We start from the raw sequence: 24,174 nt of genomic DNA, 5'->3' as shown, positions 1-24,174 counted from the left end.
GGTGGCGCCCGCCCGCCCGCACTGGCGGAAGCAGCTGGCGGGCACAGCCTGCGCTGTGACGCAGACAGGTCCTGGCAGCCCCGTAGCAGGCGCGCTGTCCGTGGCCGTGGGCGGGAAGCACCGATCTGGGCGCCCTGCCGGACTGAGCCTCCCTGCCCGGTGCCACCTCGCCGCGGCGGCGGGCTGGCCTCCGCGCCGCCCCGCCGGTGCCCGGTGCTCTGTGTGCGCGGCCGCAGCGCCACACGGCCCTGCCAGGACCGCCCGCCTGTCCCATAAGCGCCTGCGCGGGGCCCCTCCCTCTCTCGCCCGGCCCGCGGTGGACGCGCCATCGGCACCGGTGAGTCCCGGCCGCGCCATCCGAGGCCATCCGGGCCCCGGCGCTTCTGGCACGGACCGGTTTCCTCCCTTTCCCTTCCCCTCCGCCGCATCTTTTCCCCGTGGCGCGGAAAGCGGCCCCCGCGGGCCGGCACCGGTCCTCTGCCTGCGGAGGATGGGCGGCGCTGGGGGCCCACCCGTGCCCCTTCCCGGGCGGCGGGGCCGCAGCGGCCGCGCTCGGTCACCAGCCGGGCCGGGGCCTCTGGAGCGTGGGCGGGCGGAGCCGGGGGGTCTCGGTCGCTGTTGGTCTCCACGGCGTGCCGCGCCGGGCTCCGGGCAGGAGCATCGCAGGCCCGCGGGGATAACACCGCGGCACCTCCCAGGATCGCATCTGGAGAGCTCCCAGTGCTCTGCCAGCTTCGGAGGCGGGAGGAAGAGCCCCAGCAGATGAAGACCCATTCCCTCACCGGCCCGCCCGTGGCCCCTGGGGGAAGGCAGTCTGCGACACGCGTGGCCCGGGGAGCTGCACCGCACCTGGGGCACGCCCCTCGCTCACCCCGCTCTGTCCCGCAGCCACCATGCCTGCCCTCAGGCCTCTCGTGAAGCCCAAGATCGTCAAGAAGAGAACCAAGAAGTTCATCCGGCACCAGTCTGACCGCTATGTCAAGATCAAGGTGAGGAGTTGCAGCAGCTTCCCCAGGACAGGAACTTTTGGGGTGCCTTTGGTTTAGGTGGTGAAGGAAAGTCCAGCAGGATGGTGCCAAGCTGCAGCAGCTGGGCAGGGAGTGTGGGGGCCGGTGTGGGCAGCCCTCACGCCAGCTGTGGTCAGGGTGGTCTTGTTTTGTAACTGCTCTCTGCATTTGTGCAGCGCAACTGGCGCAAACCCAGAGGCATCGACAACAGAGTGCGCCGGCGCTTCAAGGGACAGATCCTGATGCCCAACATCGGCTATGGCAGCAATAAGAAGACAAAACACATGCTGCCCACAGGCTTCAGAAAGTTCCTGGTCCACAATGTAAAAGAGCTGGAAGTGCTGATGATGAGCAACAAGTGAGTGTGTGGGGGCTGTACTCCCACCTGGGAAAGGTGGCATGGTCGGGGGAAACGAGGAAAATCATTGCTTTGAGAGTGTAGATGCCCTCACTATTCCCTCAGTGAATGGCTGCTGGAGGGTAGGGGCACAGAGAGGCCCTGGGGCTGGCAGTCTCATCCCCTTGGCAAAAATACAGAATGGTGGCGAGCAAGGCTGTGCCACATCACTGGTAACCTCAGTCAGAACTGGGGCTCTGGGTCAGACCTGGGCACAAGTCTGCTCCAGTGCTTGTGTTTGCTACAAAGTAGTAAGAACAATAATTATCGACTGCCTTTGACTGAGTCATTCACAGGAAAAGATGAGCTTTTCTGGAAGGGAGCTCCTGCTTCAGGCCAGTGAGGGTGGGAGTCATGGTTCAGTGCCCGTGCAGTGATGCCCTGAGCTCAGCTCTGGGTGCTGCTGGAGCCAAGGCCAACGCTGTGTGTCTCCAACAGGTCGTACTGTGCAGAGATTGCCCACAACGTGTCCTCGAAGAACAGGAAGGTGATCGTGGAGAGAGCTGCACAGCTCGCCATCAAGATCACCAACCCCAACGCCAGACTGCGCAGCGAGGAGAACGAGTAGCAGCCTCTGCAGCACAGGTGTATTTAATAAAGCCTCAGTCCAACTTGGGTTCTGTTTTGCATGGGCACAGGAGGGGCAGCAGCCTGTGTTTGGCTTCAGGGCTCTGCTTGTCGGGTACTCTAGGAGCAGTGTCATGGTGATGGTCAGGGAACTCAGGGTACACAGCTTCAAAGTGTATTTTATTTTCTATACCACCCAGACAACAGATATCCTTTCACACAGCACTATAAACACTATTCACATCAACCACTCTGTCAAAAGAGAAAAAAAAGCACAGAGCAGTTCATGGCTAGAGCAATGTGTCATGATTGCCTCATCTTCTGGTTGGCTGTTAGAACCTTTGTCTCTTAAGGCATTTTCTCTTGCACAAAGCAGGATTTGAGCACAGCAGCTGCTATGGGCTGTGTGCTTGCACCCCTGGCTCCTGCCTGCCACCTCTGAGCCCTGTGACTGACACTGACCAGCAGACCCCTGTGACTGGTGACACCAACACCAAGGTGCTCCAAGGGGAGAGAGAAGCCAGTGTTAGTGCAAAGCAAAGCTTTAAGCAGAGTTTGTCACTGAAACAGTAATCATCCGTCAGGGAAGATGGCTGAGGTATTTTGCAGTCAAAACCATAAATATGAAAGCCAAGCAACAAAGCTTCATATTGCACAAATGCCAAACTGGAGCCCCGGGAGGAGGGTGGGGGTGTTGGGTAGCCCCCCTGCCCTGTGCAGCCTCAGCAGCTTGGCAGGTGCAAGTCTTCTTTCCCAAAAGGCCTGTGGGATGAACTCATTACTACATGGCTTCCAGTTTTTAGCCATGTTTTGTAGTTAAACACTATAAATACATTCTTGGGCAATTTAAGGTAGAAAGTGCATGTGCAGTGATTAAAAACCTTTGTACTGCAGTAAGGAGTATTTGAGGGAGCAATTTCCATTGTTCATGGAACCACAACTGTGACTGCTTTGTGCACCCCTTAAAACTTCCTGAAAAAAATGGGAATATTCATCTTCTAGCCCCTCCCCTATGTTAGGCTGTGTTCCCTGATCTCAGGTCTCATTCCAATTCTCTGAGGTGTCTGATAGGAAGGCGGCTGGATCAAGCCAGTCACGTCCAGGTGTCACATTTAACACACCGTCCCCAGTTTCTGCTGGGGCTGCCCAGGGACTGGGACTTGGCTGTGGCAGAAGAGCAGCCCAGTGGCATTTTTTCTTCCCCACCCGGCTGGTGTCTGGCTGAGGCATCCCAAGGCAGGAGGGTGGTGGGGAGAAACATCTTAGCTCATGTCCATTGACTCTGAGGCAGGGAGGGAAGCAGAATCTTTCTGAATGCTCTCAAAAAGTGATGCCATTTCAGGACTGGATCTGATCTGGGATGAAAACTCAGCCATTGCTGGGCTTTTCTCCACCTCAGGGATGGTGAGGAGAGCAGCCACTGCCCGCATGGCTGAGCGCTTCAGCTCATCCTGCTTCTCAAACTCCTGCTTCACCGAACCAGCTTTCACCTGCAAATCCAAAGCCCCGTTTTCAGTTGGCATTTAGAAAAGCCCATACAGGGACAGAACCAAGAGAGCAGCAAAGGCCAGCAGAGAATTTTCCAGCTGGGGAAGTGAGGGAAGCGGGTGCTCAGCAGCACTGAGGGAGAAGGCCAGGAGCAGAGGCAGCTTTGGGCAGGACCCAGCCGGGCCCTGCACGATCCTGCTCTTACCTTTGTGGAGCAGGTTGCCCGGAGGGGCTCGATGAGCCGCTCGAGCCGCTGCAGCACAGCGTTGGGGCAGAGCACCGAGAGCCGCGCCAGCATGATGAACGTCAGCATCTGGGCAGGAGGGGAGAACACGTGTGGGGGCTCTGGGGCACCCAGCTGGGCTGCACTCTGCTTAGCTCCTCTGCACTTGTGTAAGGGGCTCTGCTAAGAGCTGCAGGCGCACCCCTGGCAGCCAGGGGCTGGAGCTGCAGCTGGCCCGGGTGTGTGCAAAGGGCTGACGGCCCTGGGGACACTGCACCACGGGGCTCTGGGGATACACAGCCCGATCGCAGCTCAGGCCCCACACAGAACATGACAGCAGTCAGGGCACAGCACCTACCCGAATGTCATAGTGATCTTTCAGCCCATCCTCCACGTGGTTCAGGTAGTCATAGATGTCCAGCCGGTCCAGGCAGCTTTCCAGCAGGGTGTACATGCACTCGAAAGCAGCTTTCCTCACATCCAGGCCATCGTCCACTGTGTGCTTGAATGGCCCCATCTCTACCTGAACCAAGACGAACAGTACAGCTGTCACCAAAGAGCAGACAGCAGCAGCTCCTTCCTTCGGGGCTCTGCAGGCTGCTGTGAGTCACCGTGTGCCCCCCGCCGAGCCCAGTTACCTCCCGGATGAGCTCCCTCCGCACTTTGGTTTCATTGTACAGGCTGGGGAGGACTGAGTTCAGTAAGTCCCGGATTAAAGAAGGCTTGTTGTGAGCAGCAGAATTAAACAGGGCTAAAGCCACACGGCGAACGTTCAGGTCTGGATCTTGCAGAGTTTGTAAGAAGTCACCTGTGGGATAAGAGCACATCAGTCAGTCCTGCAGCCAACAGGCTGCAACATTTTTGCAGTAATTTAAAATATATTGGGATGTATTTCAAGGAGGCTGGTTATGAGAGCATTTATGGTAAAATAACTAGTAGCACAGTCTGTCAGAGCCATTTGAGATGCTTTCTCTCCCTCCATTTGGGATACAGCAAAGAAACATGATTCCTGCATTTGGGCATAAAAACAAATGATGTGACTCTAGCTACTCTACCCTAAAGTCAAATCAGAAGCATTGTTATTCAAGGAAGTTGTGGGGGATTTTTCTTGCTTAGATCCCATCTGATCAAACTTCTCTGAAACAGAAGGGCCAGTTTTATACAGCAGATCCTTTTGTGGGCTCCCTGGACATCAGACACTCCTCGTGTAGGTTATACTTCTGAAGATCCTTTTTGTGGGGTGCTGGAATTCTGAGTTTACATGCAGAAAGAACTTAAGCACTCTAAAAAATAATGGAACAAGCCCAAGAGCAATGCATCAGTGCAGTTAGCAAGGGTTGCTGTTTAATCCCAAAAGCTGAGAAACATTGATAAAAACTAACTGGACTAGATGAGGTTCACTCAGGAATGGAAAATCCCTGAGGTGCTAACAACACCCAGCCTCCCATGCCCCCAGTCCACACACCTGTCCAAGCCAGCCTACCTATGCAGCCTTTCAGGAGAGCATCAATAGGCTGAGGCTGGTCTGTAATCGTGAACTTGATGGCAGTAACCACCGTGCTCCGGGCATGTGGGGAGCCTGCAATGAAGAGGGGAAGAAAAACAGTGAAAAATTAAGGGAGAAAATCACTGCTGTAACTCTGTAGTACATATTCTGTCCTTGATCCTGTTACACATGTGTTATAAGGGAGTAGAGGATTCTTCTTATCAACTCTGTGTTTGAATCTACTCCTGCACAATCTCCTTGTGTAGTCCCTGTTCCCTTCACCTTCCTCCTCTTGTGCAGACCAGTGCTCCTCTGATCCTCCTTGCAGAGAGATCCATCTTGTTACTTGCTCTCCTCTCAACTGGATTTGCTCCCTGTTGTAGCCACAAGCGGTTTACAAAATGAATTCCCATCAGAAGGCATTATTTTCCTGCTCTGGTCATTGCCCTACCCGTTACCTGCTGACAGCTGTTTCCTCAGCCGGGGCAGCAGCTCAGCAGGGTTCACCAAAGTCAGCTTCCCCAGGCATTCCGCCACCACGTTGCGTGTGCCCTCCTCTGTGCACTCACAGTGCTTGAAGAGCAGAGCCCAGATATCCTCCACGTAAGGCGTGAGGCTGTCAGCTGGGGAGCAGCTGATGGCCTCCTTCAGGGAGTGCAGCAGCAGGTACTGTCGCTTGGGCTGGCTTCCGATCTCCTTCAGCATGAAGGGCAGATACTCCTTCAGATTGCCAACGCTGACGTTCCCCAGTGTGTAGGAGGCAGCGGATTTCACCTCTTCGCTGGGGGAAGAGAACGCTTCCAGGATGACGGTTCTGAGCTCCCTCTGAGCACTGAGGTTCGTGGTGCGGCCCACCTCTGCCAGGAAGAGGAAAGCCAGCACTTGGACAGCAGGGCTGGACTTGGGACTTTTCACATCCTGGACGAACTGGTTCACTGTCGCAGGGGCTTCCTTAGGGCAGGCTGAGGACAGGGCTGCCACACACTTGGCGATGGAGTGATAGGCCTGCTTGTGCAAGGTCAGCGAGGCCCCGGCCGAGCCTGAGGAGTAAACGGGTGCTGTCAGCTGCTTCACCAGCTCCGGGTAACCCATGGCAGCCGTCTTTGTCAGGACCAGTGCCTGGAAGAAGTCGATGATGGCATTCAGGGCCCCTCCTTGAAGCAAAGGTGAGTGAACAAGCTGAAAGATTTCAGCAAGGACAGAGCCACTGATCTTGGAGATACAGGATGGATAAACCTTGGCCAAAGTCGTGAGGAACATGATGGTCACCTGGGACACGTGCATGTCATTCTCGGTTATTAAGACGGGGAGCTCTGTTAGCACGGCCTCAATCATGGCAGGCTTGAGGCTGTCACTGTAGTTCTTCACCAGGATGTCCAGAGCATTCAGAGTGCTTAGTTTCAAGGCACGTTGATTCTTTCTCAAGAAGGAAGCTAGAATGGGGAGACCTTCCCCTAGGATGGGTCTCAAATCTATTTTAAGTGGAGAACTAGCAATTAAGGTTAATGCTTTGACTGTTGTCAGTCTGGTGATTTCATTTTTGAGCCTCTCCAGAAATATCTTCAGGGTTGGCTGGAGGTCAGTGCTTAAATGGTCTCCCAAGTTGTAAATGATTTGTCCCATGCAGGAGATGGCACGTTCCTTCACCTCCTGGTCGATGTCAGCTGCCTTCAGCCGATTCAGAGTACCAGGGAAAAGGTCCTTCATGTAGGGCTTGGCATCAAAGTTGTATGGTTTGTCCAAAGGCCTGATAACCTTCACAAGCTGCTGAGTTACCAGCAGAGCTTCTGACGTGATCTTATAAAAGGGGTCTCCAATACAGGTGACAACAGAAGGCAGCAGGGCTTTGACATGAGGGTGAAATACCTCTGGCTGGTGGTTGCAGAGAAGGACGTGGAGGAAGGACAGTGTGTCAATCCGCATGTTGGAGGAGCTGGATTTATCCGCCAAGGAGAAAACAATACCTGTGCAGAAGAAAATATGATGTCATATTTTTCCCAAAGAAGGAGGTTCATGGATCCAGACAGGGACAATCATAGGAGACTTTTCTCATATTCACTATACAATCACACCAAAAGCAAAGGCAGGAGCCTTCCAGCAGTGGGATGCTTCATGAGCTCACCAGCCAGAGAGCTCAGAGAAAAATGTGGTGGTGCAAATTAAAGAATCAGTCAATATACAGAATTTTTTTAAATGCCACTGCATTTTGCAAAAGGAAGTGGCATTTGTATTTCTGATCTCAGTGTGGTAACAGCACAATTCCAGCTACTTTCAAAGGAGGCTGGAATAGGCCCTCCCAAAAGCATCTTGTCAGGGGACTGTGGAAATGAACTTGACATTTTTATCCTGGCTTTCAGTGCAGAGGCCAGAATTAATCAGGGAGCTGTTCAGCACATCAGCACAGAGCAGAACTTCATATGTTTGTCCTAATGCTTAGCAGAATAACTCACAGGAGTAAAACTGGAACACAGAGGCAAGAAGCACATGTGTTCAGAATGGATTTTGCCAGCCCTGCTGCTTCACCCCAGACCACAGACAAGCTTACCAGGGATAAGTGCAGGTATATGATCTGCCAGGCAGCCAGGAAGAACACTGGCCAATTCTGTCAGAAGGCTGAAACAACCCTGTCTGGATTTTATGCTCTTTTCTTTGAGCTGCTTGTGCAAGGCCTTGATGATGCTGGGAACCTGCAGTTTGGAGAAGCAAATGAAAAGGGGACACCTCAGTCACCCCAGCTGCTCTCAGAGGCTCACTCTGGTACATTTCTACCACAGTTTATTCAGTGAGTTTCTCAAGCAACAGCTGTAGTAAGGTACCAGCCAGAGACTTCCCCCAGAAGCCACCCTGCCTCAGCTGCACACATGCCAGGGCTGGTGGAGGAGCAGTGCTGGCTGGACTCCCGCATTCCTGTGCTGTGCCAGCCGGGAATGGCAGGAGACTGACAGTAAACAGCCAGCCCCCTCTGGATCTGGGGCCCTCTAGATGCCTGCCCCAGGGCTCCTTCAGCTAGCCACATTCCCAAGGTACCTACTTCTCACTGCTTTGTGATTTAGCCCAGCCACCACCTGCTCACACACCTGGTTCTGAAGCATTGTCAAGGGAACATCATCCTTGCCAGAGGCATCTGAAGTGTGCAGCCAGCTCTGGGTAGGCAGTGTTTGCTTCAGCAAGGAGATGTAAGCATTGAAGATGTCAGCTTTGACATTCTCCTCCCTCTCTTTGAACCTGCTTATCAAGGCTGGGGAGAGAGTTCTGTAGAAGTCCTGCAGGAGGTCGTGCCTGCTGCTGACAATGGCCTCCAGGCACTTGGCCGCAGCCCTGCGGACCTTCCAGCTGATGTCGTCATCGTCACTGTACTCGTCGTCACTTTCTAGAAACAACACAAGGGGAAACAAGTGCAATTATGAGAAAACTGGAGCTAAAGGATCACTTGATCCTCAGAGCTGCCCTCTCCAGGAGGAGAAAGCAGGAAGGGGAGAAATGTTAACTGCGTGTTCTGCTGAGCACAGTCATCCTCACAAGCAGGCACCTTGCTCTTCATCCTCCCCATTTTCAGTTTCCATCATCTCTTCCTCTTCCTCCTCATTATCATAGTTGTAGTTTGGGTCAAAGGTAATGTACTTCAAACATAGTCCCATCACACTTGAGATGTGAGGGTCCATTTCCTTTGGGCACCTATCACAAATGAAAATTGTAAGAGTTAGTAGGAGACTAAGCTGTTTTAAATATCCAAATAATATTAATCTCAAAACAATCACAAAGTGCTTCACAGACCATTTTGATAATATGAGTTAAACTGAAGATGTTCCTTCCTGCTGTACATGAAGTAAGGAACATGTTTGCTTCCTGCACAGCAGGAAGGAACATCTCCTATGGGGAGGATGCAATAATTTTTTAAGGACAAATAAATAAATCAATTGCCTTCACCCTGTTGGGAGGACTGAGTTAAAACCAGAAGATTTGGTGAGGAGGGAATAGTTTTACTCAAAGAAACCTTGCTACTGGGAAGGCTAAAGATGTCAGTGTGGGAAAACTCCATTTATTATACCTAATGTTGTTCATCCTCTGTCTATTTTCAGAAGTACAATTCCTGTGGAGAGATAATACACTCTCACAGACATGCAGGAAGCCTTCTGTTAGAGTGAGGCAGGCAGCAAGCCCCCTTGCCCTTCTCTCAGCTGGGATAACTAAGCCAAACACCAAACAGAGCCTGCATCCCCATGTGTCTCTGTCACCCAGTATAATTAGCAACATAACAAAATAAACCTACTGTTGGCATTTCAGCTGTGGTTTGATGGTGGCCCTTGGTTACCTGCATGTGTCAATGCACACATACAGATCCTGGTTGAATCCTCCCTTCCTTGGGAGAACACCTCAACAGCTCTGCAGGGCTCCTTTTCCAAGCAGTAAATGTTTGACCAAACAACAGGAGAGCTGCAGCTCAGCAGTTCTTCTGCCCAACCCCCTTGCTGCCTCCAGCTCCCTCCAGGCACCAGGAGCAAGGCAGTTCCCTCTGCCTAAGGAACACTCCAAGGACAAGGAAAACTCCCACTCCTGCAAAACCAATCCAGAAGGACAGCCTCACATGCTGAGGTAAAGCAGCTCATGATTCCAGTCCAACTGTGCATGTGCAGAAGAGATTTCATATGTGAACTGTCTTCCCAACAGGAATACCTGCAGGAAGGCCCTCCTTTGAGGATGCTGAACGTATGGATATCTACACCAGGAGGACACAGATGCCCTGGATGGTGCAGAGGCATTCCCCAAGGACACACACCTTCTCACAAAGGACTCAAAGGCCTGGAAACAGTACTCTCGCAGCTCGTCGTCATCCACGTTACAGTACTGAACAATCAGAGGAATTATCTTCTCCAGGTGTTCTCCTGGGAAAGATAAAGCAAACAGCAGTGAAAATCCATTCCAGCCTTCACTCACCTGGGCAGCTGAGAACTCAGCCAGCTGCCACTTTCTTCCTGTGCCTGGTAGAGCATTCCTGCCACAGACCTCATGGGCAAGGAGCCAGCAGCCCACCAAAACCAGCTGTGCTGGTTTTCAGCAGCCAATCCCCGCTCCCTGTCTGCAGCCCCTTGTTGGCATTTCATTCACAGGAAGAGCTGTCATTAGAGATCTCTTAGAACCTCATCTCAACTCTGGCAGGTCTTTTACACGAGTAATACAATATGTTGCCATCCCCTATGCCATTTAAAAATGGGTGAGTCCACTGACCTGGTTCACAGAGGTGTTAATTCAAACCAGACAAGAGCTGGAAGATCTTGAGGGGAAGACCATAGCCACTAGCAAAGGGCAGCCAAAGAGATACTCTGGTGTCTCCTTTGCAAGTGAAGATCAGAGAACCAGACCAGAGGCACAGAGAGGATCACAAGCAGAAGCCACTAATACATTAAGAAAAATGAGCACTCTTCTTTTACCACTAAGAGGAGCTGCTCTAAAATGCATGTACATTTCCCAGCATCATTTCAAGGTGCTCATCCTACCTATGCGGTGCCCAGCCTGCCTGCTGATGCCAGCCACACACTGAATGTACGTCCTGGTGGTAGATGTGGACTCGTTCCTCTTCAGCTCTGCCAGCAGATGCTCTGTAAGCTCTGAGAAGATGTTTCCACTGCAGGTCAAGACCAGGTGCCCCAAGGCAATGATGGCCCGTTTACGTACTGCCAGCCTGGGGCTCGTCAGCTGGGGCAGCAGGCAGGTCAGGATGGAGGAATGGAATGAGTAGAGTGTTCCTCCCAACCTGCAATGAACAGAACAAGGCACAAGGTGAAAGTCAAAGGCTCAGAAAAAATCCCTTTTGGCAGCAACAAATCTGAAAATCCTTCAGCTCTGGAGACTTCATGCACGTTGTGGGGAGGGGGAGAAGGATGGGTTTGTCATTTTGGTCTGAACACTGACTTGGTCTGTAAAACACAGGGAGAGGTAATTTGTCTCCATCGTGGAGGAGTTTTTGACTGTGTCCTTCTGGATGACCCAAAGGTGTGCTAATAATTTCCTGCATGCAGATGACATACGACACTGTCACTCTGACTTATGCAACAAGAGGCAGCCAGGAAAAAAAAGCTTATGTGATGGGCTCATAGGGCTAAAATAAACCTCCCTGCCTCCCTCAGCCTTGCACGTTTGTGTGAGCTAAGCTTCTGTGCGATCCATCACCAGAGGCACTGCCATTCCCAGCACAGAAAGGCTTGGCATGTTATCTCTCATCCCTGCTGGGGACCTGCTCTACTCAGATATTCCCTAGGAGCAGCCAACCAAATCCTGTGTTTTTAAGTCCCAGTAATAGGATTAGAGAAATAAAGAAATCAAAAGTAGATACATCCCTGCAGCCCCCTCCTATGCACAGCTGCCAGAAGGAAATCCTCTAGTACCTGCTCAGCATATCTGACAGGATGTCAAGAGCTTCCAACTGCACGGACACATCCTCCTGCTTGCCAATGGCTCCTGTCAGCTGGGCTGTGATCTTTTTGCACACATTTGCTGTCATGGTGGAACCTGCAAGAGAGATATTTTTCCCTGCTGTCAGTAAACACTTTTTGCTGCTAGGAACCATTCAATTCCTGGTATGCTGAAAAAAGAAATCATCACTGGGAGATCTAATCAGGACAGATTCATGAAATGGCTGCAGAGTAAAATCCTGTTGCTGGGAGTCTCAGGTATCCCCTGAAAAGCTGATGCATTTTTGGGATACACAGTTCCAAATACAGCTCAAGTTTTAATTTAATTCTGCCTTTCATCCCATTGGTACCTCAGCTCTACAGTCTGATTTCACAGACTGTCCTCTGGCAGGCCAGTAAAGAATCGGTAACTTCCAGGCTCTGGACTCTACATTTTCCCCCGTTTGCCAAAGGCTGGGACTCCCCGTCCCTCAGTGACAAATGGGGACAGCCAGGGTACCTGTGGCAGCTGGTGGCAGCTCAGAAATAACCGTTTTGAGGCCGATGCTGGAGATATCACGCAGCTGCTCCTTGTCGGACAGCATGTTGGTGCAGAGCGTGTCCACGATGGTCTCCACCTGGTACTCCTTCACTTTGCCCACCAGCGGGCCCAGGCTGCGGGACGAGAAGCCAGTCAGGATGAAGGGCCTAATCCAACTGTCCACGTCCTTCAAACCATCACACTGCTCCTTCTTAAAGATCCTGGCCACCTATCTGGGAACGACTGTTCCACTCTAAGCACCTCCTTAGGCACGGGAAGGAAACTTTCCTGGTTCCATTTTGAGGCCTCCTCATTATCACACTCTGGATGGATGAGAGATTGCAATGAGTATGGACTTACTGCAGATACCACCAGAGATAACCAGGCAAAGAAGTTGAGAAGTTGAGAAGGTCCTCTGCTCAGTGCCCAACTGTTTTGCTTTAAAACCCAGAATAAACCAACCCAAACCAGGCAGAGAGAGGAGCAGGGCCAAAAGAAGTCAGGACAGTGGGAATCAGAAAGAAAGGGCCAAAGATAACAGGGAAAGAACGGGGACAGAAGCAGCACATGGTTGAAAAGAAGGGAATATGAATAGGATCCACAGCAGGAAAAAATAGAGGAACCCAAAGTTGTCTTTAAATGGCCCACCTTTCTGGAGCCCTGGGGTGAACTGAGCCATTCAATGGCATTTTTAGACTGAATACGCCCACTTAGCCATGCTGGGGAAAGAGATGGGAAAGAACATGTCAGCAGCAGGATCCCTTTATCAGAGGATTCACTAATAGAGGAACCTGCTACTTTTGTTCACGTGGATTAAAAAAATATGGGAATGGTCAAAGGCAAAGCAACAGCATAGGCTGCACTCAGAGTCAAGTCAGGGAAAAATCCAAGTGCGTTATAGAGTTCAATTAAAATTCCTTTGAAGAGAAGGATTTGGACCTGAAATTAAAGCCCATAAGGGCTGTACATGCTTAGTACCATTGCTATCAAAGACAGTTCCATGGAGAAATTCAATACTGGATTTCAAAGCCTGAGAGAGGTCAAGAGGCTGATGAGCAAAATTTTTAAGTGTGCTTTTCCCTGAAGAAATAAAATCCTAGGGCTCTGCCTTCCATGTGGTAAGGTTTATAACAGGAACACTGAAGTACTTCCAAAATTATCTCTTGCTGCTACAAAGGAATCTGTGTGCTCACCCCTTGTGATTGTCTACACTGGGAGAAAGTGCAGTGCCTGCAACAGAGGGCAAAGTCCCTTGCAGAGGAGGTTTGAGGGAGGTGTCAAGGGCCAGGCTCTGCTCTCACACTCTCTGCAGTCTGTGATGGCTTTATTAGTGCTAGGGAACATGGCTGTTATTGTCTAGGCTCTTACCATTTGACAGCAAGGTTCTGTACCTCCCCATTTTTGTCCTCCAGCAATTTCAAAAGCATTTTCACAACTTTTTTCTCACTGTCTTCATCTAGTTTTATTGAGTCTTTCTGCAGTTCCATCATCAGGTCATTGGTGGCCATAAACCTGAAAGGACACAGGGAGAAAGTGGATTGGCTGATGTGCAGACACAAATGCATCATCTTTGCATCATCTGGGCAGAATCTGGCAACTGGTGCTTGTATGAAAACACACTACCAAAGAGTAACTTACAACACTGTCCTAAGAAAAAGGAAAATTACTATCTTACTAGTAGATAACTACCTAACAGGGGTCAGGTAAACAAAAACTCTAGAAGCAGCACTCAGCATGGGTATTTTTTCTCAGTGACTACATGAACATGGTTAACTATGCCAGAAAAAAATCATGATGGCTTTTTTCACCAAATTTTCACCTGGCCTAGGAAAAGCAGTCTAGGGTCTAAGAATTCACCTGGCTCTGTTCTTTCTGGCTAACTTAGCACTGATAGTATGACCCCAGACATGGACAAGTCCTTTCACTTGATAGTATGACCCCAGACATGGACAAGTCCTTTCACTTTCAAAAATGAAAAAATCAAGTAATGACTCCATGCAAACTACACCTCAGAAGTGTACTAGGCTATATTTAGATTGCTGTGAGCAAAACAAATTGAGTATTTATCACTCCAGATTAGAAAGAAAAACAAAGACCCAACTGACAGTCAGTTTTCTAACAGGAACAGAATGGATATTGAGAAATTCTGGAAAGAATCTATTTTCCCAGGAGCAGGAAAGCAAAAGGTGTTGGTATAGGAGTCTGAGGTTCTAAGAAATCTCAGTGTGGCTATCGTGTGTTAACTGCTTTCCAATGTTAGCCCTGCACAGAATGGACGTCTGACAGGAACCACGAAGTCCTCTCTTGTTACAAAATGACAGCTCGTTTTTAAATTAGGCTCTGATGTCACTCATTCAGCACACAAGAGCTCTCGTGTACATGTCATCGTTTGAGGGGCTTCAATCTGCCAGCCCATTCCTGAGCAGCAACGAGGTCCATCTGGAACGAGGGAGTGCTGCGGTGTTCCCCAGGCAGCCCGAGATCCAGAGTGAGCAAACTGCAGTAACATGCCCTAGGATGTTACCGTGCAATCTATTTCTGATTCTGCGAGAGCTCCTCAGCTGCACTCCGCAGTTCAGCGTCTGTGCCGAACCAGCATGACCAATTATGGCCACGGGCTGAACAGAGCCTTCCACGGCAGCACATCCCACTTTGGCCTCGCTGCCTGCTGCCATCCTGCCCCAGCACCCGCTCTGGCCTCGCTGCCATCCTGCCCAAGCACCCACTTTGGCCTCGGTGCTGCTGCCATCCCTCCCCAGCACCAGCTCTGGCCTCGCTGCCATCCTGCCCCAGACCTGCTCTGGTTTCGCTGCCATCCTGCCCCAGGACCTGCTCTGGCCTTGCTGCCATCCTGCCCCAGACCCGCTCTGGCCTCGCTGCCATCCTGCCCCACATCCCGCTCTGGCCTCGCTGCCATCCTGCCCCACATCCCGCTCTGGCCTCGCTGCCATCCCACCCCAGCAACCGCTCTGGTTTCGCTGCCATCCTGCCCCATATCCCGCTCTGGTTTCGCTGCCATCCTGCCCCAGGACCTGCTCTGGCCTCGCTGCCATCCTGCCCCAGACCCGCTCTGGCCTCGCTGCCATCCTGCTCCAGCACCCGCTCTGGCCTCGCTGCCGTCCCGCCCCACATCCCGCTCTGGCCTCGCTGCCATCCCACCCCAGCAACCGCTCTGGTTTCGCTGCCATCCTGCCCCATATCCCGCTCTGGACTCGCTGCCATCCTGCCCCACATCCCGCTCTGGCCTCGCTGCCATCCTGCCCCACATCCCGCTCTGGCCTCGCTGCCATCCTGCCCCAGACCCGCTCTGGCCTCGCTGCCATCCTGCTCCAGCACCCGCTCTGGCCTCGCTGCCATCCTGCCCCACATCCCGCTCTGGCCTCGCTGCCGTCCTGCCCCACATCCCGCTCTGGCCTCGCTGCCGTCCTGCCCCACATCCCGCTCTGGCCTCGCTGCCATCCCGCCCCAGCACCCGCTCTGGCCTCGCTGCCATCCTGCCCCAGCACCCGCTCTGGCCTCGCTGCCATCCTGCCCCAGGACCCGCTCTGGCCTCGCTGCCGTCCTGCCCCACATCCCGCTCTGGCCTCGCTGCCATCCTGCCCCACATCCTGCTCTGGCCTCGCTGCCATCCTGCCCCACATCCCGCTCTGGCCTCGCTGCCATCCTGCCCCACATTCTGCTCTGGACTCGCTGCCATCCCGCCCCAGCACCCGCTCTGGCCTCGCTGCCATCCTGCCCCAGACCCGCTCTGGCCTCGCTGCCATCCTGCCCCACATCCCGCTCTGGCCTCGCTGCCATCCCTCCCCAGGACCTCGGGATGTCACCAACAGATCCATCTGTAAGGGGAACAAGAGAAACAGGTCATGCTTGGCTGCGTGCTGGGAGGAAGTGGCCCTGCAGTACCTCTGGGACATGACGTGCCTGGTGTCGGGCATATCTCCTTTGGAGTGTTAACTGTAAATTCTTTGAACAAACTGTTTGCACAACTGCTCCATCACTGACTTCGTTATAAAGTACCTATTTTAACATCTGAGAACATCAGCAGCTTCTACAAAAATCAACCAACTTTTAGGCTATTACTAACCCCTCTCTTAGACCTCAAAATACCAAGTCTGGCCCAAACATTACCTTCCAGGATGATACTGAGAGAACAATATACTAAGGAGTGAAATCTTTCTTACATGTCATTTTTACTTTTTGATAGACTACCTTACATATCGAGCCATCCGTCTAACCCTAAAAAGATGCCAACTTTTCTGCTGACATAAACAAAGAAACAAAAGCATCTCAGTCCTGTTAGGAAGGCATATTCTCCCATCACACAGAAAAAGTTTTCCAAGCAGCCTGAGCAGAGCTAGCATGTGCATCACCCAGGGACATGGGGGTCTACTCACCCCTTTTAATGCACTGACTATCTCACAAATTATCAAAACAAACTAGAAGCATGTCGGCTACGATGTTCTTTATTCACAAAAGAAATAACAACTTGGAGTCCAGCTGCCCAGACTTATTCCCCCTTCCACCTTCACCAGGCACCAATCTAGGCAAGGGAGGGGCGCTCCTCTAGCTTCTCTACACCCCCCCTCAGCTAGGACACAGTCGGCTAGATACCCTGTAAATACAGCTGATGCAAATCCCAGGTCTCCTGCGCACCCGCCCCTGGCGCGGCAGGACCCCTCTCAGGGCAGCCCCCTCCTCCCAGGGCCCCGTTCGCAGGTGGCTGCCGCCCGCAGGGCCCGTCCCGCGGTGCCACACCTGAAGTCCTTGTCGGTGGAGGTCATCTTCTCCAGCAGGCTGGAGATGTGGTAGGAGACGCTGGCCATGGCGGAGGGCTCTGCGGGGCCCGGGGCCGCCGCCCGCTCCGTGCCGTGCCGGGCGGCCCCAAGTCGCCGGGAGGAGCCGGGCCGGACGGCTTTGGGGGCCGATGAAGGGCTCTGTCCGGGCCCCGGCAGTGCCTCTGGCCGCTCGGCGGGCTCGGCTGGCGGCGCCGGGGCAGGACCGGTCAGTGGCCGCTCCCGCCCTCGCCCTCTCCCGGCCTAGCCAAGGCAGTGGCCGCCCCCGGAACCCGGCACGGGCGGAACGTCGTCGCAGGCGGGCGGGGCGCGGCGGGGCCTGTTGTGCGCGGGACCGGCGTGCCACGTCTGAGCGCGCGGGCAGAGGCCGGGCCGGGAGCGCCGCGGGGCCGGGGCCGCTGCCATGGTGAGGAGGGGGCGAGCGGGGCCGGGGGCGAGCGGGGCCGGGGCCGCCATGGTGAGGGGGGCCGAGCGGGGCCGGGGGCCGGGGCCGCCGCCAGCGCCGGGGCAGGGGGGAGTGGGGAACCGGCGGCGTCCCGGTGCGGGGCCCGAGCGGCGGCGTCCCGTCGCGGCCCGGGCAGCCCGGGGCACGGCACAGGGTACACCGGACCCGGCTGGGCGGCCGGGGATGGACCGGGGCTCCAGAGGCCGCGGACGTGCGTTGTTTGCGCTGAGCTCGTTCTGTTCTTTCTCCCCGCAGGTGTCGGTCATTAACACCGTGGACACGTCCCACGAGGACATGATCGTAAGTGTGCGGGGAGCTGCTCCGCCGGCCCGGTGGCGGCTGTGACAGAGCTGCTCTGGGGCTCTCTGTGAGCACTGAGCGCCGCATGTATGTGCTCGTGAAAGAGCACACTCGTGGGGTGTTGGATTCAGAATGCTGTCTGAAATCCTGATCTTGCCATTTTATACTGTGTGGAGAGAAAAACTTGGCTGGAGGAAAGGGGAAATTATTTAAAATCTTAATTTTCATGTGAGGGCTTTTTCTGCCCTGTTTTGTGAAATAATAGAGATATGTGTATATTTGCTGGTACAGACCTTCAGCTGATAAAAATGGTTTTCCTTTAAGTGGATGTGTCTGGGAGTAGATGTATTAATATGGGTAGGAAGAAAGGTTTCAAAGTAATTTGTTGAAGGAAGGAGCCCAGTTAGATAAGCCTAATTCTTCAGGAAGTATTTCTTCACAGAAAAGGCTATCAAGCATTGGAAAGGGTTGCCCAGGGAGGTGGTGTAGTCACCATCCCTGAAGGTGTTCAGGAAATGACTGGATGTGGTACGAAGTGTTCTGGTCTAGTGACAAGTGACAACCGTCGGTCAAAGGTTGTAGTCAGTGACCTTGGAGATCTTTTCCAGCCTTAAAGATTCTGTGGCTTGGTAATGGTGAAGTTTCAAATATAATTAAGAGCAGTATTTGTACACCTACTTCACATTTTAAGAAACACAAATATAACTTGTCACTGCTTTGTAGTCAGCAGCGTGAATTCCCTGTCATGAAAATGCTGTGGTGGTTGCTCAGAATTGCCTGGATTCCTTCTGTGTAACGTTTGTACAGTGATTGAAGAAGCAGCTGGGGACACAAATGGCTTGTGTGGCACGGCCGGGTTGTTTAGGATGGTTCCTCTGTGCCCGGCGTGCGGGCCCGGGAGGGCCGTGCTGCAGTGGGGTCAGCAGGGCGTGCGGGCCCGGGAGGGCCGTGCTGCAGTGGGGTCAGCAGGGTGTGCGGGCCCGGGGCGGCCGTGCTGTGGCGGGGTCAGCAGGGTGTGCGGGCCCGGGAGGGCCGTGCTGCGGCGGGGTCAGCAGGGCGTGCGGGCCCGGGGCGGCCGTGCTGCGGTGGGGTCAGCAGGGCGTGCGGGCCCGGGGCGGCCGTGCTGCGGTGGGGTCAGCAGGGCGTGCGGGCTCGGGGCGGCCGTGCTGCAGTGGGGTCAGCAGGCCGGGCACGCCGCGCTGAGCACGGGTCTCCTCTCCTCTCCTCTCCTCCCTCCTCTCTCCTCTCTCAGCACGATGCACAGATGGATTACTACGGCACGCGCCTGGCCACCTGCTCCTCAGACCGCTCCGTGAAGATCTTCGATGTCCGCAACGGGGGGCAGATCCTCATTGCGGACCTCAGGGGGTGAGATGGCACAGCACCAGAGGTTAATCAGGGCAAAACCTTGGTGCTTTGTCCTTTTGCCCTGGGGCAGCACAGAGTGCAGGTTGAATTCCAGGGTGAACTCCTCCAAGAGTGCTGAAGAACTTCTGGGAGCTGGGGTGGGGATAGAGCCCCAGTGGGAACCACAGTGGGGCTTGGTCATTCATTTAGTACTTTGCATCTGTAATTTTCAAGAAGTACCATGGACTGATACAAGTGTGGATTGTTTTCTGTGACAGTGAGAGCCCTGTGTCACGGCACTAACGTTGCCATCTTAGTATTACTCATTCCTCATGTCTCTAATCCCTCCCAGAGCAGCAATTCACAAGGGTGGTCTGTGGGGCCGCTGCAGTTGGAAGGGGTTTCTCTCAGCTCTTCCTAATGATGCTGTTTCTTGCAGGCACGAAGGTCCTGTGTGGCAGGTTGCCTGGGCTCATCCTATGTATGGGAATATCTTGGCTTCCTGCTCCTATGACAGGAAGGTCATTATCTGGAAGGAAGAAAATGGCACTTGGGAAAAGACCTACGAGTACACGGGACATGATTCTTCAGGTATGGAGGGTTGGAGTGTGGAGCTGGGAATGGAGACTGAGGAGATGAGGGGATTTGGGCAAGACTGAAATAAATCTATTACTGTTGAGGAAGAAAGCCTCTGTCACAAAGAAAACGATAAAAACTGAAGGGAGAGTAAATGTATTCAGCATTAACAGGACATTTCCCTAAGACTGTATTGCTGGATAAGCCACTATTGATTTATACCACGTGTCTGTAGGTGTTATTATACAAATAAGTCAGCTTTGAAATAAAGATGGCAGGGAACAGAATTCTTGAGGAAAATACTGTCTGTTTCCAGTTAGAAAGACTGCATTTTATCATGCTGTATTTTGTTTTAAAATTGAAACTGTTGTGTTCAGATGATTTACCCTCTCAATGCATATCTGTTACTCAGTAAACAATGCTAATTGGCTGGCTTTTGCTGAAATTTGACTCATTCTCAGCTTTCAAAGCCACTTGCTTTTGGTGACTGTGCCACCGATACCAGTCAGTGAATTTGTCAGTCAGTTTTAGGTAGGCCCTGTGCTGTAATCTGGTCTGTCTCACCCTTCCCAGTGAATTCTGTCTGCTGGGCACCACACGACTATGGACTGATCCTGGCCTGTGGCAGCTCTGACGGGGCCATTTCCTTACTCAGCTACACGGGTGATGGGCAGTGGGAAGTCAAAAAGATCAGCAATGCACACACGGTGAGTCTGGTCCTTTGGAGCAGCCCAGAGTTCCCAGAGCTACAGACAAGACCAAGGTGATACCTCAGAGACTTGAGCAGATAAATACTGAAATGCAATGAAATGATGTGAAACATCCAGAACCAAGAATAGTTTCAGTTCATCCAGAGTAGGCAGGTATACTTTTTAGTCACTAAAATGAAGTGGAAATACAATGAAGTTCATTGTAAACAGCACTGGCAATCCCTGTTTATTGGGCATTATTGTTAAACACAGTGCTGAAAGTTACCTGATAAGAAATGGTCTTGGTCCTAAGAATACCTGCACCAGATGGAAACAACTGTGGGACTCCTGTTTTTCCCAAAATTGTGGAGATTTTTGTTTCAGCAGAATGTTATAAGCTAATGGCAGTGGCCCCCAGTAGAAAGAAATTCAGCTTAGGACCAAAGGTTCCTTCTACTCCTGTATTCCTAAATCTTAGCAACTGTATGTGCCTTTGTCTTTGTGGTTTCTGTCTCTGTCTCCCCTCTTTGCACGTCCAAGATGAACTATTTTGTGTGAAAATACCCTTGGCCACCTCAGGCTTTCTGAGTAAGTGCCTTAGTGAGGCTACTCTGCATCTGGATTTCTTATTCATCTGATATTCATCCAGCATGCAAGACTTCAATTTTTCTGAGATGGGCTTATTCTCCATTCTCAATAGAGAGTATGCTACATGTTCTTCACCCCCTCAGCAGCCTCTATCTATTTACTTAGTTATTAAAGTAATCAGCTTTTAACAGTGATGCTTTTCATTAACTAGATTGGATGTAATGCAGTTAGCTGGGCTCCTGCTGTTGTACCAGGAAGCCTTATAGAACAACCCTCTGGTCAAAAGCCGAACTACATCAAAAGATTTGCATCTGGTGGCTGTGACAACCTGGTCAAGATCTGGAAGTAAGTGCCCTGTTGCAGATAAAACCTGACACTTTGGGCTTTAAGTGTCCCTGTTAGTATCTCAAGTAATATTTTTGTCTTCCCTATTGTATCATCTTCGAATTGCTGTTTTAGAGAAGTGTTTTAAAAATGGAAACTTAGTAATGCACAATATCTCCCATGGTTCTTGCAGTTTGTGCCAGCCCTGTGTGATCTTGTCTCCAAGGGTGGCTTTGTAATGGTCTTTGGTTACCACTTTGGTTGTAGCAGATTTCTGACAGTAACTGGAGGTCAGAGCCTCTTTACCTCTCCTGCTTTCTGTCCCCTGGAAGAGATTTTGTCAGTTCAAGCCATAAAGATTTTTGGAGAAGTAGGGAACACTTGTGCTTTGTATTGCACTGATGAACAAGGAGTTTGAATGCTACAGTCCAAAGCCTTCCCGAGGAGGGCATGAGATGATCAAGGATGCTGCCACTACCCTTCTGACAATATAGTTGTGGTTTCAGGGAAGAAGAGGGTCAGTGGAAAGAAGAGCAGAAGCTGGAGGCTCACAGTGACTGGGTGCGAGACGTGGCCTGGGCTCCATCCATAGGTTTGCCCACCAGCACCATTGCTAGCTGCTCACAGGTGAGGTCTCTTTGGAGCGACAGGGGCAAGCACCAGGTGTGCTCACTCCCACAAGCTTCCTTCCCCTTTCCATAGGAATTGTAGGGATAGAGCTGCTCTAAAAGGTCGTCCTGGCCATCTTTGCTATATTTGGGTCTCTGCATAAGAGCCTTTGACTCCTGTTCTTCCCAATCTCAGAAGCCCAATAGGAGCATTTCTGGAGAAGGGTTTATGGGTGTGTGTGCCTCTGTACCAAAGACTGGCTTCTGGTTGGAAAATCATGAGCGGGATGATCTCACTAGGAGGAAGACCTTCCAACTAATGTTGTATTTAGTGGTTTTGGATGAAATTTACTGAACTTCCTTCTAAAAATACTGTTTTCTAATAATTGGCATTCTTAATCAGCTCTGATGTCGTCAGCCTTTATATTGACTGTTGTGTTCTTGTTGCTAATCTGTAAAAGCTTTTTTTTTAACATAAGAAGACTGCTTAGTGAGCTCCTGCCATGTGAGTGGAAAACAAAGTCTCATTCTGGGGAAGTATTTCAGCTGATACATATGTATTTTGGGGGCTCTTCTCTGGTATTTGCAAGTTGTTGTTTGTTGGTAGTTTTTCTCATCAGAGCTCTACTCCTGCCTTGCCTTTATCCATAGCAAGGAGACAGCCCCTTGCTGTGCTGAGCACAAATCCATGCAGACACATCAAGGGCGGTGTGCAAGCTGTGATTTGGAAATGTAGCTCCAAGGGCAATTCAGGGTTATGTTTCTTGTACCCAGCCTTGGTCTCGGTGCTTTTGCAGGATGGCCGAGTGTTTATCTGGACGTGTGATGATGCCTCTGGAAACTCCTGGTCACCAAAGCTGCTGCACAAGTTCAATGATGTTGTCTGGCACGTGAGCTGGTCCATCACTGCCAACATCCTCGCAGTGTCTGGAGGAGACAACAAAGTGAGTACTGCTGCCTTGGCTTTTACCCTGTGCACGCTGTTCCAGAGGAGCTGAGATGAGACTGTTGTCACGTGTTTAACACAAGGCTGTCATAGAGTCTCCTTTGCTGCCATGGGGACATTTTTTCTTCTGATTTATCAGGAGGGCAGGAAGACCATAACCTTTGGAAACCGCTTGCACTGCATTCTGAGTCCTTACTGGAGGGTAGAAATGCAGGCTGACCTTGATTTTGTGGGGTACTGACAATTCACATACTCTCCTCATATGACTGCAGGCTATCACCAAGCCCATGCTGTGGTAGCTACAGAAAAGGGGAAGCAGGATATGTTTAAAGCTGAAAGCTGTTGCTGCTCTGTTTTTGAGGTGACCCTGTGGAAGGAGTCGGTGGACGGACTGTGGGCCTGTATCAGCGACGTGAACAAGGGCCAAGGAGGGGTGTCTGCTGTGACAGAGGGGCAGCAGAATGAGCAGTGATGCACCATGGAATACTCCAGCTGCAACAAGTCACCACTGTCCCTGATTTGCAGTGTCTTTAGCTGGATGAGAACTGATTTTATCTAAACTGGACATGAACATGGGAAACAATTATCCAATTTTATGAGCACTCTATTACTGGGAGGCTACAATATGTTGATAATCAGCCTTAATTGACATTCCCTTAAATTTAAGATAAACAGTATAGCCAAGTACTGTGCCTGATACTACTCCTTGATACTGTAGGAATTATTCCCTGCTTTTCTGGTTTAGGGGTCAAATTTGAATGGCTGTGCTGTGGTCAGAGTTCATGCACTTCAACAGAACAGGGGGAAGCTGTCAAAACAACAAGATGTGATACTCCTTGATGCAGGGGACAAGTACTGTGTGCCCTCAAAGACCAGAACTTTGTTTCAAGTGAGGAAATGGGCTGGAGTTCTCGGGTTAGCTGGTAGTGTGCTAGCTAGCCCTGCTGGTAACAGTGCTGTTGTACTTGTGTCTTTCTGAAAATAACCTGCTTGGTGAAAGTCTCTTTGCTTTCTTGAAGATGAAAAGGAGTAGTGGAATGCATATGTCTTCTGCTATATAATAATCTCAAACTGGGTTATTTAACCAACATCAATAAATCAAACCATGGTTTGAAGATTTATTTTTTTTAGTCACACTTCTGTACTGTACCTCAGTTGTTTGGATTTTTTTTGTTGAGAATACCGACAGAATAAAATCGTATTGGTTAAAACCTGGTGTGCTGTATTAAATAATCTTTTCACAGGACTGCCTTGTCGAGGCAATCTGCAGTGTGTCTGCAGCCAAGCCATAGTCACATCTTCCCATCCATGTCTTTAGCTTTGCAAGAGCTTGGCTTTTTTGGTGGGGTTTTTTCCTGTAATGGTACATCACGAGACAAGGCTTTACAAAGCCATTGCTCTTCCTTTGGTCTTGGCAATTCCCAGGGAGGATGTAAGCAGTGCCAGCTTCCCTTTCTGCT

General features: G+C 51.5%; 3 protein-coding genes and 1 non-coding gene across 5 annotated transcripts; 3 read left to right on the top strand and 1 right to left on the bottom strand.

Moving 5' to 3' along the window:
* The first annotated feature begins 120 nt into the window (after positions 1 to 120).
* RPL32 (ribosomal protein L32) lies at positions 121 to 2,015 on the top strand. The gene is made up of 4 exons (XM_054639902.2): positions 121 to 337; positions 889 to 989; positions 1,184 to 1,365; positions 1,843 to 2,015. Exons 2-4 carry the CDS (start codon positions 894 to 896, stop codon positions 1,970 to 1,972), a joined length of 408 nt encoding a protein of 135 aa, XP_054495877.1. The 5' UTR covers positions 121 to 337; positions 889 to 893; the 3' UTR covers positions 1,973 to 2,015.
* Positions 689 to 825, top strand: LOC129125166 (small nucleolar RNA SNORA7). Its single transcript, XR_008534935.1, has one exon. It is a non-coding gene; the product is annotated as a small nucleolar RNA SNORA7 (small nucleolar RNA).
* A 115-nt stretch (positions 2,016 to 2,130) lies between the features above and the next one.
* On the bottom strand, positions 2,131 to 17,211 carry LOC129124784 (cullin-associated NEDD8-dissociated protein 1-like). Its single transcript, XM_054639893.2, has 15 exons — positions 16,854 to 17,211; positions 13,467 to 13,610; positions 12,078 to 12,232; positions 11,552 to 11,675; positions 10,664 to 10,920; positions 9,946 to 10,051; positions 8,698 to 8,843; positions 8,246 to 8,538; positions 7,714 to 7,855; positions 5,627 to 7,132; positions 5,166 to 5,261; positions 4,321 to 4,490; positions 4,041 to 4,205; positions 3,665 to 3,772; positions 2,131 to 3,461 (listed from the first exon to the last, which is right to left on the bottom strand). The coding sequence occupies exons 1-15, from the start codon at positions 16,919 to 16,921 to the stop codon at positions 3,234 to 3,236; spliced, it is 3,708 nt and encodes a 1,235-aa protein (XP_054495868.2). The 5' UTR covers positions 16,922 to 17,211; the 3' UTR covers positions 2,131 to 3,233.
* Positions 16,885 to 23,925, top strand: SEC13 (SEC13 homolog, nuclear pore and COPII component). Of its 2 annotated transcripts, none has more exons than XM_054639900.2 (9): positions 16,885 to 16,903; positions 17,592 to 17,636; positions 18,889 to 19,004; positions 19,423 to 19,574; positions 20,133 to 20,266; positions 21,048 to 21,181; positions 21,667 to 21,787; positions 22,566 to 22,712; positions 23,076 to 23,925. In XM_054639900.2, exons 2-9 carry the CDS (start codon positions 17,631 to 17,633, stop codon positions 23,184 to 23,186), a joined length of 921 nt encoding a protein of 306 aa, XP_054495875.1. In that variant the 5' UTR covers positions 16,885 to 16,903; positions 17,592 to 17,630; the 3' UTR covers positions 23,187 to 23,925. The 2 variants fall into 2 exon arrangements, with proteins under 2 accessions (XP_054495875.1, XP_054495874.1); XM_054639899.2 differs by lacking the exon at positions 16,885 to 16,903 and adding an exon at positions 17,182 to 17,297.
* The last annotated feature ends 249 nt before the right edge of the window (positions 23,926 to 24,174 follow it).

This window comes from Agelaius phoeniceus, chromosome 11 (assembly GCF_051311805.1).
Source record: "Agelaius phoeniceus isolate bAgePho1 chromosome 11, bAgePho1.hap1, whole genome shotgun sequence".
NCBI lineage: Eukaryota > Metazoa > Chordata > Aves > Passeriformes > Icteridae > Agelaius > Agelaius phoeniceus.
This window is presented reverse-complemented; position numbering and strand designations above follow the sequence as displayed.

Excerpts from the sequence above, each read along its gene's own strand:
- RPL32 (XM_054639902.2), top strand. The coding sequence starts at position 894 with ATGCCTGCCCTCAGGCCTCTCGTGAAGCCCAAGATCGTCAAGAAGAGA. Across the intron at positions 990-1,183 it reads ACCGCTATGTCAAGATCAAG|CGCAACTGGCGCAAACCCAG; the intron begins GTGAGGAGTTGC and ends GCATTTGTGCAG. Across the intron at positions 1,366-1,842 it reads GTGCTGATGATGAGCAACAA|GTCGTACTGTGCAGAGATTG; the intron begins GTGAGTGTGTGG and ends TGTCTCCAACAG.
- LOC129124784 (XM_054639893.2), bottom strand. The coding sequence starts at position 16,921 with ATGGCCAGCGTCTCCTACCACATCTCCAGCCTGCTGGAGAAGATGACC. Across the intron at positions 10,921-11,551 it reads CTGTCAGATATGCTGAGCAG|GTTGGGAGGAACACTCTACT; the intron begins GTACTAGAGGAT and ends TGTTCATTGCAG. Across the intron at positions 4,491-5,165 it reads TCTCCTGAAAGGCTGCATAG|GTGACTTCTTACAAACTCTG; the intron begins GTAGGCTGGCTT and ends CTTATCCCACAG.
- SEC13 (XM_054639899.2), top strand. Across the intron at positions 17,637-18,888 it reads CGTCCCACGAGGACATGATC|CACGATGCACAGATGGATTA; the intron begins GTAAGTGTGCGG and ends CTCCTCTCTCAG. Across the intron at positions 19,575-20,132 it reads CACGGGACATGATTCTTCAG|TGAATTCTGTCTGCTGGGCA; the intron begins GTATGGAGGGTT and ends CACCCTTCCCAG.